Here is a 20333-nt window from a genome sequence, read left to right on the forward strand (position 1 = left end):
TATTTTTCTTTTTATAAAAATACATATTGATTTAAGAATCACAAAATTATGCAAAAAATGAATGTAGTAGTCTTAGTGGACAGGGTGTGGGCCAGCAGAAGGTCTACCTTGGACTGCCAGTAGTGTATGGGTTCTTCACTTTGTGTAGGAAAGATTTCACGACACGAGTCCAGGTGGTTTTGAAGGTATGTTTATTAAAGCCAGGGACAATGAAACAAAGGAAGAGCTTAAGGTAGAAGCAGCAGCAGGACAGCCTAGGCAGGGCTGCTTTGGCTCACTGAGAAGTAAAAGTCATAGTGACAGAAGTGAGCTCCCTGGGAAGTCAGAGACAAAGAGAGCCTTGCAGACAGGTTCAGTGGGGTAAGCTCAGGACGAGCTGCTGCTGCCTGCTGCTCCTCTGATTGCAAGTCTCGTGGGGGCCCTTAGAGTTTAGGAGGAAAACAGCAGAGATACAAGGCATGGGTGAGAGAGCAGGCACACCGTGTGTCCTTTGTCTTGAGATTTATCTTCTTTGGCTGGCTGGAATCCTAGGGTCTTAACAGAATATTCATTAGGTTTTCAGGTGTATCCTTCAATATGTTAATTCATCAAAATGTGCATATAGAGGGGTCAGGGGTAATTTTCTGGTTAGTTTCATTTTTAAAGAACATTATCAAGAACAACACTGAAGAGGGACTTGGGACTAGGCTGTTCTGTTCCAGGAAAGTCTGGAATGTGTAAAATATTTGCTCCTAAGTGTCCTTGGTTAAGGAACTTACAATCTTGTGATTCATTAGCTGGCTGTAAATTGCTAAAATCCTCTGGACTTGTTTAATTATTTTGTCTCTGTTTTCCTTATTCCATTTGTCAAGAAATTTCCCTGGCTTCTCACTATCCTGCCCCAGTAGAAAGCGAAACCGCTGATGACCAGGAATGGAGTAAGGCTAGGATATCTCAGCTGTGCATTACTTAGGAATAAGAGCAGAGTTTGCACCCTTTGCAGCAGCTGCATTGGATGTAGATTTGTCATGTTGCCCCTAAAAAGGGCACACACAAGTCCTAGAGGTACAAGAAATAAGAGTTCAACACTCCATTCTATTTGGTAAATCAAAGATTTAAAATGCACCCCAAGAACTATAATCCTATTTTCACATTTCTTTGTTGTAAAAACTCACTGGAGCCTAAAAAAATGAAAGCTTCATGAGCCTCTCTTTACCTTTCTCTTACCAGTCTCTCTTTACATTTCTAAATGCCTCAGTGACATCAGAACATCACTTTTCAAGAAGTCCCTTCCTCAGAATTGCCCATTGCAGAAGATGTCATTGCAATTGCAAAAGAGGCTGGAAAGCCCAGCTTCCTATCGGATATCCAGTCTGTCATAGGTGATTTAGTCTCAGTTTAGAAGAGCTTCCTGGCCAGTCAAGACCCAAGAAACACAAAGGATTCTGCAATCATCGCATAATTTCATCATTCTGCGTCAGCAGTGGGAGGTTGCTGTTTTCCAAAATCTTGTACTGGTCCTGGTCCCAGAAATACCCCAGTCAACACCCTGCTGACCAACCTGACAATTTCACAATCTGACATTTGCATCACAAATGTGCATTTTAGGGAAAATGTTGGGTTGGTGGTTATTTTTTCAGCAGGATCCAGAGAAAAGAATGTTGTCAGCTGTCAAACCATAAGCACTGGTTACTCTGTAAAATACAAAGCATGTAAGCCAATTGAACAATAAGATAAATTCAATCAACCAGAACTCATTGAAGCCTTGATCTCAGGCTGGTCACACACAGGGTTGTTCATTCAGCCAGGCATCAGAATGTTGTCACTGACCTGTGGGAATGGTCAATAAGGCCCATTTTGCGCTTCAGTGGTCAGCTAAAAAAGGTGACATTTAAAGATGCATAGTAAAATTATCATACAGGCAGACAGTGTTGCAAAGTGACTAATAGAATGGGTTTGAATCCTGGCTGAAGGCAAGTTACTAAGCCACTAATTCTGTCTGTAAATGGGGTGTTGAATCCTGCCATGAAGAGGAGCTACAGAAATTCTGGGAGAGAATGGATATAAAACAAGCTGTGCTTTATCGAGTGAGCACTGTTAGAAAGTACCTACATTACCAATGAAACATCTGTAAACCAAAAATGTCATAAGAAAGACAAAGGTTAAACCAAAATATGGATTGTAAATCATAATCTAAGTGGTAGAAATATCCCCATTTTGCAACCACCACTTTAGCAAATGATTTAGGAAAGGATCATCAATGAATACTAAAACTATGGGATGAAAAATGGTGAGAGAACCAGACATTTCTGTACAGGTTACTAATTAATTACAAAGAAAAATGTCCCTTTACAATGGAGAGATCTCAGGGATGCCTGAATGGACCCTGGCTCTAATAATGAGGAAACAATTACACAAATCTAAACTGAGAAACATTCTGCTTCAGAAAGAACTTTTTAAAAACATTAATGTTTTGAAAGAATCAAAAAGAATAGGGCCCTGGCTGGTGTGGCTCAGTGGAGTGAGTGCCAGCCTGCAAACGAAATGGTCGCCGGTTCGATTCCCAGTCAGGGCATATGCCTGGGTTGTGGGCCAGGTCCCCAGTAGGGGGAGTGACAGTCAACCATACACTGATGTTTCCTTCTCTTTCCCTCTCTGTGGAAATAAATAAATAAAAAACTTTAAAAAAAAGGAGCAGGCAAGTGTGAAAGTGTTCTAGATAAAAGGAGACCACAGGGACATGACAATTGAAAGCAGTGCATGATGTCTGACTGGGCCCTAGGCTGAAGGAAAAAGTCATCAAGGACATTATCAAGACAATTGGGGGAATTTGATTTAACACTGTTATATTCCCTGAGTGTAATGACTGTATTCTGATTATTTGAAATAATAGACTTGTATCCCTGTTCATAGTATTTAGGATATCTAGAGTACTTGGAGTGATATCTGATAATATTTTTAATTTATTATCAAATGGTTCAAAAAAAGAAGTGGTGCATGAATATGAGAGAGAGAGGGAAAAGAGAACATCACCAAATACTATAAAACATTAACAGTTTGCGAATCCAAGTAAAGGATTTGTGTGAGTTCATTGTACTTATGCTCTCAACTTTTCTGTAGGTTTAAAAACTTTCAAAACAAAAAGCTGGGGATAAAAATCACATTATGCAGAAAGACAGAAGCAGTTAACTAAGGAAGAGGTCAGTTCACCCCTTGTACAGCTGCCATGAGCCCCCCTGGGGCAGTGGGCTGTGAGTTCCAAAGGACACCTATGCCTTTTTTCACCTTGTTTCTCCGGCATCCTGACATGGTGCTCAGAATATGCATTCTGTAAATATGCATAGATGGGTGTTCTCTCATAGGTATGCTCCCAGGAAGCCAGAGCAGAGTCAGCCCTGGGAACAAACAAATGAAGATGGTGGTCTCAAGCATGGCACTATGAGGATCTTATGTTGCTGGTGGTACCAAACAATTGGAATTACATTAACAGGGGTGACGCCAGGGCTTGACTCCTGGCAGTGCCCTCTGGCCTTGCCTGCCTTCTTGGGCAGAGAACCAAAAAGCTTGCAGGACTGTATGTACTGCTCCCTATTCCCCCAACTATTGGCTCTGGACGGTCAATAAAACCCGAGTCTAGAGAATAGTTGGCCAGAAGGGCTGACCCTCATCATGGTTGTCTTCAGCATGGAACCAGGGACTCTGTTCCCACCCCCGAATCCTGAAAGTAGGAAAGGGGGAAGCATCTGAGCGCCTGCCCCAAGATCAAGAGGCTGGAATCCAATTCCAGACCCTCCCTCACAGACTTTCCTGCAGCCCAACAGTCTAGCCCTTGGAGATGAGAGCTGGGGCACTGGAAGACCATATGTTGGGCAGGCATCAAGTCCTCCCAGCTGGAAAAATGTCTGAATCTGGAAGAAAGGGAACACAAGCCACCACGGACCTCTTATAGTCTCAGTTCCCACCAAAGCACAAAGCATTTCCTGTGCCTTTCCGTTATTTCACAAGTTCTTCTCACTTACACCCTGGGCTGCAGGACAGAGGACCTTTTCTCCTCCAAGAAGCCAGACAGCTGGCTCTAACCTCTCCTGGTCAACACCATGGCCAAAACCCCTAGTGACTATCTGTTGTACTCCCTGGAGGAGCTGGTGCCCTATGACTTTGAAAAGTTCAAGTTCAAGCTGAAAAACACCAGCCTGGAGAAGGAGCATCCTCGGATACCCCAAGGCCAGCTCCAGACAGCTAGGCCAGTGAGGCTGGCCACTCTGATGCTCACCCACTATGGGGAGAAGTGTGCTGTGCGGCTGACACTGCAGGTCCTGAGGGCCATCAACCAGCACCTCCTGGCAGAGGAGCTCCACAGGGCGATTGGTCCAGGTAAGCAGACCCCATGTCCCCTCCTCTACTAGCTCTTCTTGAGGTGGGGTGGAAGATGCAAGAACTAGCACTCTAGCTTAGGGGCTAGGAGTCCCAGGTCCACCATGATGCTAGTGACTGCCAAGAAAGGCCCTTTCTCTGCTCTAGTCTTTGGAGCTGGATTAGTAAAACTAAGGCTCCTAATGGCTTAAAAAGGGCAGGGGTGGGGAGTGGGCAGCTAGAGATTCTGACTCAGGGAAGGATCAGGAGAGGCAGGAGCTAGACACCAGATCTCAAAGAATTCCTCATGTCGTTTGTGATCAACATCTGTGCACAGACAACTATCTGAGTGAACAAAAATGGCTTGCTAACTGATCATATTAATAAGGTTTATAGGTGATCTTTCCATTGTTAACCATCTAATTTCAGTTTTGAGATCTTCTTCCACGTGTTTTACAAAGGCCATTTTAAAATTGTCAAGAGGACTTTCTCCTTTTCCTTTTCTTTCTTCCCTGTTTCTTCCTTCCATCCCTGCCTTCCTTTCTCTTCTTTCTCTTCTCTCTTCTCTTCCTTCTCCTTCCTGCTACCCTTTTGCTGTACTTTCTGATTCTGTTATATTGTAATCAAATAATGTGGTCTATTTGATTTCTGCTTTCAAAGACATTTTAAAGATTTGGGGGAGGCTAACACATGGTCAGTTTTTAAGAATATTCTTTGGTGTTTTAATTTTTCTTCAATTTCTACACTTTAAGAATACATTAGAAATGCTTTTAATGTGTTTCTTTGTGGTAGAACAGTTTAAGTAACTTAAAAATTCTCTGCTCTTTGAACTAATGATAGAACTAAACCGACTGTAATCTGAATCTGGGATTAATTTGATGAACAGAATTTTTAAATTACCTTTTCATGTTTTAAAATCTGGTTATTAGCAAGTTCAGGGTTTCTCACCAGTTCTTAAGCCAGCTTTGGTAACTTATGTTTTCCTACACAACAGCAAAGTGTTTTAAACAATTTTAAGATAACTTTAATAAGAGTTTCCTCAAACTAAATACTAAGGTGCTAATTACAGGTTATCTTCCTTTCTTTATTAGAGTAGTAGTTTTCAAGTTATATCCCAGGATGAAAATTCAGGGATTATTTAGAATATTAGCAAATACTTGATTCAAACTTTATTAATTTTTAACCTAAAAAACCCTAACAAATTCATATTAAAATTCATATTCATATCAAATTCATATTAAACTAACAAATTCATATTAAAAACTAACAAATTCATATGTATCAGTAACCAAATTTTCAAATGCCGAAGGCTACTAGTGTGATAGCTGATACTGTAACTTGAACTCCTCTTTGTGTAAATCTTGGAACTAAGCCTTTCCCATCATTTCTTTTTTATTAAACAGTATCCTGATATTTCAAGGCAAGGTGGGTTTTTTTCTAATTACCATTTACACTCACTTATCTGTGGGAGTTAGAATTTTCTTCACCTCATGAAACCAGGGGGAAAAACAGATATAAATTACTTTCTCAAGTTTTAACTGTCTTTCATAACCTCATTTCAAATTTTTATGCCAAACACCTTAATAATTCTTTTTATCAAGTTTTATTGAGGAAAAATGGACATATATTACTGTTTTAAGGCATACATACAGCATGATGGTCTGATTTACATATGTTGTGAAATGATTACCACATAGTTTCAGCTAACACCCATCTTCTCATATAGGAAATGGGAACTTTTAGGATTTACTCTCTTAACAACTTTCCAATATATCATTCAGCAATGTGGAAATTCTTCTCACGCTAATTGTCTAGCAGCAATGCCACCTAGCACCCTCTTCAAATGAAATTACTCTCTTGAGGTTTTTTGGACTACATGAACAATGTGAACTGGAGCAGAGGCCTAAAAGAGAGCACTTGTGTTTACAAATCTTCAGGAGAGATTTTCTTTCTCTACTGTATCTAATGTCAAGGTCTATAGGTACACATTCGTGCTGCCCTCTTCTGTGTGGAAAGTTTTCTTTTTTTCTTTTAAAACTTTTAAATATAGATTTTCAAACATACTCAGGGGTAGAGGGTACTATGGTGAAGCATCTTTGTACCTATCACCCACTTCAATGATTACCACTATTTGGCCATTCTGAATACAGCTGTTCTTCCCTTGCTTACTACTGTAATTGAGTTTTGTTTTTCTGAGAATTTATTTATTTATTTATAACTAGTAGCATTGGTTGATAATATTGTTTCAAGTGTGCATTATAATTCAATATCTGTATGCACTACAGCAACGCTCACCACCAAAAGTCTAGTTTACACTTGTTAATTCTTTTTTTTACATTTCCAGAAAACTTATTTGTACGTCCACCTAGATCAACCTTACTTCGAAAGACTGAAAATTTCTCCCAGAGAGGGTGCACCATTCCTAGAAGTATTGCAATACCAGACAGATGCATGGAGTAGAGGGAGCAAGCCCCTATCCCACCTCCTAATTCCAAAAATCCATTTAATATATTGTCCTTGGGTAGAAAATGTATCAGATATTAAACTGAAAGGAACAGATGCTACACTTGATCTTAGCCAAAAGGCTAAGAAGCAATATACCTATTAATTTTTCATTGATTTTATAAGTGAATTCTTTATTTATTGATTTTATAATCACATACAAATTCATACCAATAACTAGGTTTTATTTATATATAAAGAATTCTGTTTTTGGAATTCTCATATTGGAAATAAATTCTCCTGCCTAAAAAGTTTCCAATAATATGTATATTAGAAAAATATATAGCAAATAGTATGTTTTCATTTAATGGTAACTGACTATTGTCTAGAATATTCAGAACTTTTCTCTTTTTGTAAGATTTTATTTATTTATTTTTAGACAGAGGGAAAGAATGGAAGAGAGGGAGAGAAACATTAATGTGTGGTTGCCTCTTGCACACCGCCTACCGGGGACCTGGCCCGCAACCCAGGCATGTGCCCTGACTGATAATCGAACCAGCGACCCTTTGGTTTGCAGGCTGGCACTCAGTCCACTGAGTCACACCAGCCAGGGCCAGAACTTTTCCAATTTCTGTGTGGATTCTTTCTTCTCTCTCTTCCCCCAGCCCTTAGCCTGAGCACTCAACATTTTCATGTCTTTGCATCACCTTGTCTTTTCAGAATATCCAATACAAGAAAGTGGCACTGACTGTTTGGCAATGTCTTGTTTATCTGGGGAGAATAAGCCTAAAAGCCTAAGGATATCAGATGGCCTGGAAGGTGACAGGCAGCAGCAAAGTGGTGATGGGGCAACCAGCCAGCCCAAGGCCGGGAAGGGGCCCCAGAAGAAACCTCAGGGTAAACGGAGAGATCAGAAGGGCTCAGAGGGCCTGGATGTTCAGGGCAAGCCAGGCCCCAGGAGTGTGACTCTGTCATCCAAAAAAAGTCCATTCCCAGGCAAGCCACAAGGCGAGAAGGGGAGCAATTCGAGTGTCAGGCTACGCCGGAATGCCAGCTCTGCAGGAAGACTCCAAGGACTTTCCAGTGGGTCATTTGCTGGGTCCCCGGGCAGGAAAGAATGCAAGATATCTGAAACATGTGTACCTTCAAAAAAGAATCGACCCAAAAGTCTTGAATTTACCATTTCTTCAGGAGAGAGAGAACTGCCCAATCTAGGAACTCTTCTGCCTCAAGAGAAAATCAGACGTGAGAATCCCGACTCAGCAGCTATCCTCCGCAAAGTGGCCACTCTGGATGTAGGCGCTACCATAGCTCTGGAGAAATGCTCCAGAAATCCAGAACATTTTGTGACAATGGATGGGGAAGCATTCAGGATTATGCTTTCCAATATGTCATTGGCTGGAGAGGAGAAGACCTGGGAGCATCCAGAATCCACAACACCTTCGGAGAAAAATAAAAATGAAGAACCAGAGACCCCTGGGACCTCAGGGGAGGCAACAGGCAATGAGCTTTTAAATCCAGGAGTCCCTCCATCTTCAGGTAAGAAAGGACCCCAAAATCCAGGTAACCTGGTATCCTTAGGGATGGTGACCTGTGCAGATATTCCTCCACAAACCTTCTTTTATCCCCATTGTACTAATGTTACTGGATCTCTGGGTGCCCCCTTGAGGTCCCCAACCCTTCTCCGAAGGTGTTGAGAATCTGTTGGAGGCTGTGAATCCTGAAAAAAAAAACTATAAATGCACATCTTCACAAAACGATGCCTTAAATTTCAGTTAGTTATTTCTTACACACTCTGAAGTCCTGCTTTAGAATTCCAAGGACTTCATGGATCCCAGGTTGAACACCTGGGAAAGACTGGGTAAAAATATCCCCTTTTCTCAATAGCCCTATGGCCATATGGCATGGAACCAAGAATCCACCATTTGCCTCTCAGGGAGGAGAGCTGTTGGCCAAAACCCCAGGTCTCTTTTATACTAATGAGGCAGAAATTAGGATTATGCTGGGTTTTGAATGACAGAAACACCATAATAACAGTAACTGAAGCAAGACAGGGTTGTTCCTCCTTCACACAAATGGCACACAGGTGTTCCAGGGAAGATGTGGTACTCCATGGGCCAGGAATCCAGGCTTCTGCTGCTCTGCTGCTCATCAGATTTGCTTTCAAGCTCATGGTCTCCAATGGCAGCATCCTCATTCCAGGGAACAAGATAGAGACAAAGGAGAATAGTAGCACTTAGGGAAAGTTTCCAGAAGTTTCTAGAAGCTGGTCATGACACTTACACTTACATCCCTTTAGCCACAATTGGTCAAATGGCCACAACTAACTGCAAAGGAAACTGAGAAATGTAGTTTTATTTGGGGTGGGGTTGAGTCAGGGGAGCAGCCATATGGACAGCAGTCAATTTTACCACAAGGGAAGGAGGGGAGAACAGTTATTATGTGGCCTCTTGCAGTCTCACAGACATTTTATAAATTTAATGTTTTATAAATGTCTGGGACCCTGTGAGAGGAGGAGGTGGGAGGGCATTAATGTGTTGTGTTTCTATTTCTTCTTGGAGCTCCTGTCATTTCTGCTTCATGAAGTTGTGCTATGGTCCCAGGGCAGAACTAATCACAGCTGTATGCCATCATGGCAGGTTACACCCTCTAGCCTCATAGAGTCCCCTTCTTTACTTTCATTTAATATTTCCTGAACCTGGGTGTGAAAGGTGGTCCATTTGTTTCTTCATTCAACACACACTTCCCAAAGGCTGACCATGTCCCAGGGACACTGCCAGGAGCTGGAGGTCTGGCTATGAGCCAGTCAGCGTCCCCCAGGCGTACCCACTCAAGTCATGAGTAGCTGGGTGGTTTTAAGTGGTGAAGCAAACACTCGTCAAAATATCTTGCTGTCTTTATATTACCTGTTAGATCAGTATACGTGTGGGAAGAAGGCGTAGAATTTACAGCAAAAGGCCTTTCTTTAGGATAAGTACCCAAGAATTCCAGGCCTCAGGACTGTCATGAGATCTAGCCCTGAGCTCTCAGTACCAGGGACTTGTCTGTTGCCTTGGTGGAGGGAAATCGGAGGAGGACAAGCTAGGAAGTAGCCACAGTCTAACAGAGCTCGTGTGTCTTAGGCGTGGGCTCCTTCTCTTCTGTGCTTTTGCATTACCACTTTGTAACATCTTGGGTTTGTTACTCAGATTTTTCCACTGCTGTGTCCCTAGGGAGGCCGCAGGATGAAGCTGTGTGTCCCCTTTGCCGTACCCAGGAAGGAGATCCAGTTGGTGGCACTCGTGTGCACAATTCTTGCAGCTGCTCCATTGCTTCTAGGGATCCTAAGACCTCAGGGGGTTGCTTGCCCAGCTGCCCCAGGTACCAGGCCTCGCTTCCAATGGAGAGCTCTGGAGGCTTTGAGCGGCAGGAGGGCCTTCTGATGACCTGTCTGAGCCCTAAGCCCCTGCCGCAATGTGAGCGTCACAGGAAGCAGGCCCAGTTGCTCTTCTGCGAGGACCATGGGGAAACTATCTGCCTCGTCTGCAGCCTGAGTCAGGAGCACCGAGGCCACTGGGTACGCCCCATCGAGGAAGCTGCCCTGGAATACAAGGTAGGACTTCCTGCCTGGGGGCCCTTCTCTGCTGAGCACTTGGACATGAGGGGGCTTGCTTCATTTTCCCAATGACGCTAAGAGGTTGGTGTGTAAGTCACCATTCTTGAGCTGTAAATGGCAAAAACACAATACAAACCAGGAGAGCAAAGAGAGAATTTACCACTTCATGTAGCTCAGAGGTCCAAGGGCCTGACTTTCAGGTATGGCTGAATCCAGGTGCTCACAAAGTCATTGGGAATTTCTTTTTCTTCTTTCTGCTTTCCTTGGTGTGATGGATTCATTTTTTCCTGGGCACCCCTCCACTTACTCTTGGCTGCACACTCTCAGCTTTATTTCCCAAAGCAGATTTTCCCCTCTAGAGTTAGTACCAACTAAACATAGCAAGAGACAAGGTTAAGCTTTAACAAGTGCTCTTTGTCCAGGACCAAATTCAGAAGCAGCTGGAGCATCTGAAGGAGCTGAGAAAATCTGGAGAGGAGCAGAGATCTCAGGGGGATAAGAACATAGTGAACTACCTGGTAAGGCCAAGGGTGTTTCTATGGCCAGTCTTTACCTGGGTTCACCCGTGCAGGAGGGAGGGGACAGAACATAAACAGGGGTCCCCGAGGTTCTGTTCTGGTTCATAGGGAAGCAGAGCTGATCACATGCTTAGAATTACCTGCGGGACAGCGGGCAGGAAGCTAACAGGTGTCCAAGGATGAGCTCATCGCTGCAGTGGGGGACCGACCACCACAGGGAGGGGCATCTCCAAGGACGCTGTTACACTTTCTCATACTCATCACGAAATGTTTCAGAGAAACTAATACCAACGGCTGTGGCTGAGGGATGGGACTGACAAAAAGGAAGAACTTTTCAACTTGAATACTCTTCTTTATTGCTTTTATCATGGTTGTCTTCTATTTTAATTTTTTACAAAAACAATGTTGATTTTTAAAACTCAAATGGTTAAAGTACACATTTTCTTTAAAACCATGGTTTTGCAATGCCACAAACTATTGGCCTTCCTCTGTGGTGCTGACGTGCAGCCTTTTGGATATGCAAATTGCTTCCATTTTACCTGCAAGTGAAGGCGCCTATCCACAGAGCCTTGATCTGTCCACCTCATTTCTGTTGGCTGGATCCCATCTCCTCCTCTGGGTTCCAAACTTCTGTTGGGACCCATCACATCACAATGGGAAACAGGCAAAGAGGTCACAGTGACATGGGCCACTGTGGAAACAAGATGCTTCTTTCAGAACTTTTTTCAATAATCAAAAAAATTTTTTACTCATAAGAAAGAGGAAGGGAAAGCTCTTCTTTATAGCATCATGCCAGCTAAAACAAGTAAAGGACAATAACTGAATTAGAAATTTTCATTATACAACCACCAATATAAAAATTGACACCAACAGGAATCCTCAATGAATGCTAAAATTTTTAGATCATTAGAGTACAGGATATTTACATACTCTCAAAGTATATTCCCTAAAATACTTAATAACTATAAAGGAAATAATGTCTATTACAGTGGAGAGATAGACACTTCCTTAATCAAGTGACTAATCCTAGTATTGCAATAATGGTAACCGACAAACTAGAAATTCTTTGCCTCCCCATGAGATGTGCTAGGAAGACCATAGCATTAAATATGTGGTACTTTGGCCCACAGTGCTTAACCTGAATTTAATCATAAGCAAAATTATCAGACAATTTTAGGATATAGGCCACTAAACAAGACAACTGACCTGTCCTTTAAAAAAAGGTCAATGTTACTGCCAACAACAACATCAAAAAGTGAGGAGGTGTTTTGGGTTCAAAAGAACTGGAGTTAGTCCTGTCCTCTTGAGCCAATAATGAGGAGACTTCTTAAGTACGGTCTTAGTGGATCTGAAGGGCCCTTGCCCTTCTTGGGAGAAGGAAAAGGTGCTCTAGAGCCACTTCACCTCTCCACAGAAGCTTCCTACTGATGATGAGAAACAAGGCAATACAGCTACTGGTTGATCAGTGTGCAATGGTAGTGGAAGTCAAGTTCACATACATTCAAATAAATGGACTGAAAACCCCATTCAGAGCCATAATGAGAACCTTCTACATGCCATCACTTGGGGTAGGGGACAGGGAGTGAAGTTTCCCTTCTGGAGAGCTTGGTGGTAATAATCTTGTCCATTTATGACCCCAAGTATATGCCATCCTCACACTAGCTTTTCAGGAAGGAAGAAGGTGACATCAGGTATCTGTGTTCTGTGGCTGCTGTAACAAAATACCACCAACTGGGTGGCTTAAACCGCAGAAATTTACTCTCTGGCAGTTCTGGAGGCAAAAGTCTGAAATGAAGATCTTGGCAGGGCTGGTTCCTTCTCAGGGCCCTGAGGGAAGGACATATTCCAGGCCTCTCTCCTCAACTTGTAGATGTCTGTCTTTTCCCTGTGTCTCTTCACATGGTGTTCTCCATGTGTGTGTGTGCATGTGTCCAAATTTCCCCATTCCAGTGGACTACCCCACTCCAGTGTGCCCTCATCTTAACTAATTACATCTGCAAAAACCTTGCTTCCAAATAAGATTATATTCTCAGGTACTAGGGGTTAGAAATTTAATATATGAATTTTAGAGAAAACCTAATTTAACCTATAATAGGTTTTAGGGCATTTTCCAAGAGCCAGTCCCTTTCACTCTCAGTCTGTTGTGAAAGGTTCTGGTCCATTTTGCCTCCTGCTCTGGAATGCAAGCCTCTAAGAGGCTGAGGGAGTCTGCCTCTTATCCACCTCCAGGAGGTGGGCTTCTGGGGATTCCTTGGGCACACATCCGTCCTACAGCACAGACGCCTACACCTCCCTGTTTCCTGTTCCCAGAAACAAACTGAAATCCAGAAGCAGAAAGTTAGATACCAGTTGGAGAAGTCGCACCGCTTTCTGGAGCAGCAAGAGCAGCTCTTTGTGGCCTGGCTAGAGGAACTGGGCCAGACCATTGGCCAGGTCAGGGAGACATATGGCACCCAAGTATCCAGGGATATTGCCCCTCTCAGCAAGATGATCGAGGAGCTGGAGGCCAAGCAGTGCCAGCCAGAATGGGAGCTTATGCAGGTGAGTATGACTGGAACTGGCCTTGACCTGTACACTGTGCCCAGTAGGATGACATGGACACCCAGCACTGACATCAGCTCTGTCCAGGTCCTTGGGGCCAATGGTGGGACTTGGTCTTGGTGACCTGCAATGCCTCTTATGCCCAGACCCATTTCACAAGCTCTCAGGATCCCAGAGTAACCCAGAATCCAGGGTTCTCCTGGCACCTCCCAGAGGAGATCAGCAGAGCTTGGGTGCAGTTATGTTGCAGGCCACAGCTAGGCTGCCACCTCGGGGAATTAGAAGTAGAATTGGGAGAGGTACCCCAGTTTTGATGATGTTCTAGGGCCAGAGAGGCTAGCAGTCAGTGCATCCCATAGGAGTGTGGTAATGGAGAGCTTCCCTCTTTTCTCTCCTAGGACATCGGAGTCACCCTGAACAGGTATCAAGAGGTCCCCTGGTGATTCGTTGGGTGTCCTGCAGGAAGCATCTGGTGAGGCAGTCCTAGAATGGAGATGTTCCCAACCCTGCATTTGGGACTCCTCCCCAGGCTCCTCCCATTTCCTGCAGGCCTTTCTGGATTTGTGTAGGGAAAACAAGAGTGTGATCAGGAGGGAGAACATGAGCTCAAAAAATGAACACAGCTTGCTGCACTAATGGTGGCTACCTAAGAAACTTTCCTAATAGATTGTGTCCTATGCAATTCACCTCATGAAAACTGTTCCTGCAAAGTGCTTGTGGCCTCAGAGAGGGAACCTTTCCAGGAGTAGAGCTGCCAAGCCCAGCAGGCAGGGGAGAAGATCAGAGGGAGGAGGTTGGACATTACAATCACCCCAGAAGTCTTACAAAATCCTAACATCCAGGCCCTGGCAGATGAGTTAAAGCTGAATCTCCAGGAGTGCAACCCAGGAATCCATTTTTAAATCTTTTTTGTTTAGTGGTAAAATACATAACATAAAATTCACCATCTTAACCATTTTTAAATGTATGCTCAGTGGCATTAAATACATTCACATTATTATACAACCAACACCACCATCCATCTGCAGAACATTTTCATCTTCCCAAATGGAAATTCCACACCATTAACCCCTCCCACCCTAAACCCCCAGCAACCACCACTCTACTTTCTATCTTTGTGAACTTGACTACTCTAACGACCTCATATAAGTAGAATCATAAAACATTTGTACTTTCATATTTGGCTTATTTCATTTAGCATAACGTCTTCAAGGTTAATCCATGCTGTAGCATGTGTCAGAATTTCATTCCTTTTTAAGACTAATATCCTACTGTATGTATATACCAAATTTTGTTTAACCACCCTTCCATCAAGGGACAATTAGATTGTTTCCACCTTTTGGCTATTGTGAATAATGCTGCTATGGATACTGGTACAGATATATGTGTTTGCATCTCTGCTTTCAATTCTTTTGAGTATATACCCAGAAGTGGAATTTTTCTATCATGTGCTAATTATATGTTTAGGTTTTTTTTTTGAGGAAGCATCATAATATTTCCCACAGTATCTGTACCATTTTACAGTCCACAGCAATGCATAAGGGTTCAAATCTCTCTACATTCTTGCTAACACTCGTTTTTTTTTATTTTTATTTGATTGATTTTAGAGAAAGAGGAAGGAAAGAGAGAAAGAAAGGGAAACATTGATTTGTTGTCCCACTTATTTATGCATTCACTGATTGACTCTTGTACGCACCCTGACTGGGGATCGAACCCACAACCTTGCGGTATTGGGATGATGAGCTACATGACCAGGTCTATTTTTTTCTTAACAATAGCCATCCCAATGGGTGTGGAGTAGTATATCATTGTGTTCTTTCCTCATCAATTATCATTTTATTTCAACAGAAAGAAAAAGATTAGGGAAGTATAATTAATTTGACATAGATAATTCTGGGCTGAATATTTCAGATCAGAAGCATTTTAAGGCCATTCTTAAAAATTACTGTGAATTTAATATCAGTGGTTTTTAAAACTCCCCAGGTGATGCAAATCCATGGCCAAAGTTGAGGACCATCTTTTAGAACTTGAAGTCCAGGGAGGACTTTCTTTGCAAAGCCTGGACTGGGTTGGGTATAGCCTGTAGAGGTTGCACCTCCCCTCCATTTTATGAGAGCTTGGGCCACTCCCATGCTCCAGCCCTCTCTGGACAACAGTTTTTGTTTCTAGAGCCAAGACACTGACTGTCCCTGAGCCATGGACCACTCCTCTAGAGGTAAAAGAAAAGATCCACCTCCTCCACCAGAAATCAGAGTTTATGGACAAGAGCATAAAGCATTTCTTGGGTAGGTGGGCTTGTGGGAAAACAGGAGGTACCTGCTCACTTCCTCCCTGAGATCCATGTATCCAAGGGCCCCTGGGTATCCCTTTTCTACCTCTCACAGCCTTCTGACTCTGCCTTCAGCCTCCCCCAATCTGTCCCTAGTTGGCAAACTTAACTCTGGCTCCCTTTCTCCTTTAGAAACCCTATATTCAGGAATGGAAACCTTCAGTGGTAAGTATGGTGGTGGTAATATATGCTGAGCAAGAGTAATTGTGATATTCCCTTATACTGTTTATTTCTGGGCATTACTTAGAAGACAGAAAAGCACCTGTAACAAAGGCAAGAGAAGGGTCACAACAGGCTCTGTGTAAGATTCCTTTAGAGGGGGGTCAATTCATCAGACCACAAAAGTCTCTGAGGCAGACCCAGGAGCCTAAAAGGAATGGGGTTATATCCAAGCAGAGGAACCAGGTTCCTGAACGTCAGGGTCCTTGTCTTTCCTTGTTGTGAGGACCAAGGTAGATTTAACCCTCAGAATGGGAATACTCAGGATTTCCCCACACCCCCCTCATCTCCTTTTTCTCTGTAATTCCAGAACTGATTGGTGCTCAGGCACATGCTGGAAAGTGCCCAGATCAAGGTGAGTAGCCTTGGCCTGATGGGTCCCTGTGCTGCTCCTGTGTTCCAGAAGAGCAGCCCTGCCCATGTTTCCTGGAGGTGGGGAGAACCTGTGGGGATATTGCCCATGGACCCCTAGCTAAGTATTCTAATTATCTCTGCAGTTAATGTACTTCTGGATGCAGAAACTGCCCAACCCAACCTCATCATCTCTGATGACCTGAAGAGTGTTAGGCTTGGAAACAAGTAGAACCGCATGCCTGACAATCCAGAAAGATTTGATAGCTGCGTTATTGCCCTGGGCTCTCCGAGCTTCCTCTCTGGCCACCATTACTGGGAAGTGGAGGTGGGAGACAAGACAGCATGGGTCCTAGGCATCTGCAAGACATCCATAAGCAGAAAGGGGAGCATGACTCTGTCACCAGAGAATGGCTACTAGGTGGTGATGATGATGAAGCAAAATGAGTACAAGGTGTCCACCCTTCCCCCAATCTGCCTGCAGATGAGGAAGACCCCCAGGCGTGTGGACATCCTCCTGGACTACTTGGCTCGAGACATTTCCTTTTACAATGTGACAGCCAAATCTCACATCTACACATTCACCAGCTTCTCTTCCTCTGGGCCCCTTCAACTTATCTTCAGCCCTAAAACACATGATGGAGGGAAGAATATGGGTCCTGTCACCATGTGTCCAGTGGATGGCCAGGTGCCTCACTGAATGCCTTATACTTTTCGTCTTTCTTCCAACTCCCAACCTTGTCTCTTGAATTCATACACTCAACAGTTATTATTGTACATATACCAAATTTTGGGTGCTTTGGGAAATACAATAAATCAGAAAATAGTCTGTGTGCCCCAGGAGCTTATGGAGTTGTAGTTGAAGTAAGCTAGGTACTTAAATAGTGGTAAACCAAGGGTGAAAAAAGAAAACACACGTAATGATGACATGCGAAGTTTTCTTCAGAATAGGAAGTACATGGCTATTGCTCAATAAATCCTTGTATGTATTAACACCCTAAGAGGTTCCTGAGACAGAGATCCCACTCTCATTTCCCTCAGGACGCCATGGCAAAGTCATGTCCCCTCAGTTTATTCTCCCCTGTTTTGAGGACTTGGGAATTCTAGATTTAAAAAACAAAACAAAACAAAACAAGCACAGTGTCTTGCTGTAATTTGTTTTTTTGTACCTGGAATAGTAAACTATGATTCTTAAACAGCACTGGCTAGGCCTGATAAACTGATTAGAAAATTTTATCATAATTCCATTTGTTGTCACTCAATTGGTCACTGTGAGATTCCACTTCCCTACTGAACACCATGAAAGAGATGGGGCTACTGTGGTGGGAAAACATTTGACATACATTCCAAGTGTCCAGTTATTCTGTCCTGATCTATATCTGGAAATCTGTGAGCCTGTGGAATATTATGTGCTCTAGTTCACAGATGTCCCCTCTATCATCCCCCATTAGATGTAAAGAGAAAGGATGTAAGAAAAAAATAATCAATGAAGATTAAACTCCAAACCCCTCCTACATCAACTCCTCTTTCTGTATCTTCACACTAGACCCTAGATTGGACTCCAGTTCTCCATGGTTGTGACCACAGCACAAAACACGTTTTGCTGTCTTCATGGTGCTTTGTCCTATGTGAATGATCCACATGCTGACACAGTTCATGTGCCCTATTTGCTCAGCTGTTCCCTATGGTTGGTCATTTGTTACTTCCAATTATTCCTGCACTTTTCACAATCAGCTTCGTGTTTATTTTCCACCACCTCACTATACACTTATTTTTTTTTCTCCTCTTATTCTTAAAACAGTTCTAGAATGTGAACTGTTTGATAACACTTGCTACAGTGGCCATATAATCCTCCAGAAAGATTTAAAATATTTCATGCCCAAAACAATGTTTGACATTATTTTTTGCTGGTTTAACAGAGATATAATGAGATTTTACCTATGTTTTGTCTCATTACCATTTATGAGGCAGTGAATTTTTCCCAGTGAATTTCTACTTTTTACTTCATTCTGTAGAAATGGTACAGGTCCTTTGACTATTTACTTGTAGAATCTAAATATTCAAGTTTTTTGTTGATATTATGTTCTTCATAAATATTTTAGATACTAAACATTTGTATCTGTAAGATGAAATCTTCCCTGTCTGGTGTTTTTTAATTGTGATATATTTCACATACCATAAGATTCACCCTTTGAAGGTGTATAGGACTTCCAGTCAAGATTGGCAGAGTAGGTAAAGGCTGCGCTTGCCTTCTCTCACAACTACAACTAAATTACAAAACCACCACCCTTGAGAACCATCTGAAAACTAGCTGAATGAAATTCCTAAACTAAGTATACAAAAAAGAAGCCACACCAAGACTGGTAGGAGGGGCAAAGATGCAAAATGGGCTGTGGAGGTGCCTGCCGAGGAGCCAGGAAATCCAGCCCTATACCGAGCTCCCCAGCCCAGACCACCAGTGCCAGGAAAAAAAATTCTCCAAAACATCTGGCTGTGGAAATGAGTAGGGATTCTGTCTGGGTGACATGTAGGGTTGCTGTTGTCTCAGGTGTTCCTCTTCAAAGGCTTGTGCACAGACTTATTCACTGACATACTCAACTTGCTCTGACTCCAGCTCAGGGGCAACAGCTCAAAAAGTGCCAGGGAGAAACAAGGCAAAACTGAATTGTCTGACTTCAGGGTGAGGACAGGAAGAGCAGCTCTCTCTGGGACCATACTGCTGGCAAGTTTGTTCCTTTGTTGAGCCCTCTCCTCACATAACTAGAAGGAGCAGACTGGTACCAAATCTGTCTCCATCAATATCATCCCACTCTGGTAATTCCCTAAAACCCATCCTACCTAACTCAAACACTAACCTAAACCTCTTTCAGTGGCTATTCCTAACAAGATGTCAATCTTGGCTCATACTGGGAACTTTCCTAAAATCTTTAAGAGGTCCACAAACCCAGACAAGCAGCAGCTGGCCTCAGCATGCCCTCTACCTCTTGCTAAATGGCCCCAGGACTAGTGGCAGTAGGCTTTGGTTTGCACAATAGCCTCTCTCAGGTGCCTCCAGGTCCAGCATAGGCAGCTATCAAATACAGATCAGTTTGTCGCTCCTCACCACTTGTCCCCAGACGAGGCGCAGGTAGTAGCTGACCTGGGCCTACACAGAAGCCCCCCACCCAAAAGGTCCTGGAACCAACACATCTGGTGGCTGGCTTCAGATTACACCAGAGCACTACCCAATTAGTTCCACAAGTAACATACCCAAACTGTTGACTTGGCAGGCACCACAATCCCAGTACAGTGAATAACACTCCATGGGGTGAACCTCTGCACTATAGCTCATCCACTACAGTCACATCCAGTCCCCCCAGCCAGTCAGCCTGAGGGTCAATCCCACCCACCGACATGCCAGCAACAATAAAGGTTCAACTACAATAGAATACACAGAACTGACACCAGGGACACCCTAGAAAACCCAGCTCAGATGAGCAGGAAGTCTGTACCACTGGGACCCATGGGACACCTAATAGATAAGGCTACCCTGCCAAGACTGGGAGATATAGCAGCTCTACCTAATACATAGAAACAAATACAAGGAGGCGGCCAAAATGAGAAGACAAAGAAACATGTCCCAAAGGAAAGAATGGGACAAAACTCCAGAAAAAGAACTAAGTAAAATGAAGGCAATCAATCTACCAAGTACAGAGTTCCAAACACTGGTTATAAGGACACTCAGTGAACTGAGGGGAAAAGTAGATGAACACCGTGAAAATGTACACAAAGAGATAGAAACCATTAAAAGGAACTAGTCATAAATGAAGAATACAATAACTGAAATGAAGAATATATTAGATGAAATCAGCAACAAGTTAGATGAAGCAGAGAATCAGATCAGCAGTTTGGAAGACAAGGTAACAAAAAATACCCAATCAGAACAGCAAAAAGAAAAAATAATTTTTTAAAATGAGTATAGTTTAAAGGACCTCTAGGACAACTTCAAGCACAACATTCACATCAT

At 43.0% G+C, this 20333-nt stretch overlaps 1 protein-coding gene and 1 non-coding gene across 2 annotated transcripts; one reads left to right on the forward strand and one right to left on the reverse strand.

Annotated features, from left to right (window-relative positions):
• The first annotated feature begins 3401 nt into the window (after positions 1 to 3401).
• MEFV (MEFV innate immuity regulator, pyrin) lies at positions 3402 to 18784 on the forward strand. The gene is given in 10 exon segments (XM_028510265.2): positions 3402 to 4353; positions 7495 to 8313; positions 9987 to 10366; positions 10792 to 10887; positions 13198 to 13428; positions 13827 to 13849; positions 15598 to 15713; positions 15890 to 15922; positions 16281 to 16331; positions 16474 to 18784. Coding segments are annotated over 10 exon segments (2580 nt in total). The 5' UTR covers positions 3402 to 4076; the 3' UTR covers positions 17028 to 18784.
• On the reverse strand, positions 6739 to 6929 carry LOC114513421. Its single transcript, XR_003685837.1, has one exon. It is a non-coding gene; the product is annotated as a U2 spliceosomal RNA (small nuclear RNA).
• Positions 18785 to 20333: the final 1549 nt, after the last annotated feature.

Source organism: Phyllostomus discolor, chromosome 3, assembly GCF_004126475.2.
Source record: "Phyllostomus discolor isolate MPI-MPIP mPhyDis1 chromosome 3, mPhyDis1.pri.v3, whole genome shotgun sequence".
Classification (NCBI taxonomy): domain Eukaryota; kingdom Metazoa; phylum Chordata; class Mammalia; order Chiroptera; family Phyllostomidae; genus Phyllostomus; species Phyllostomus discolor.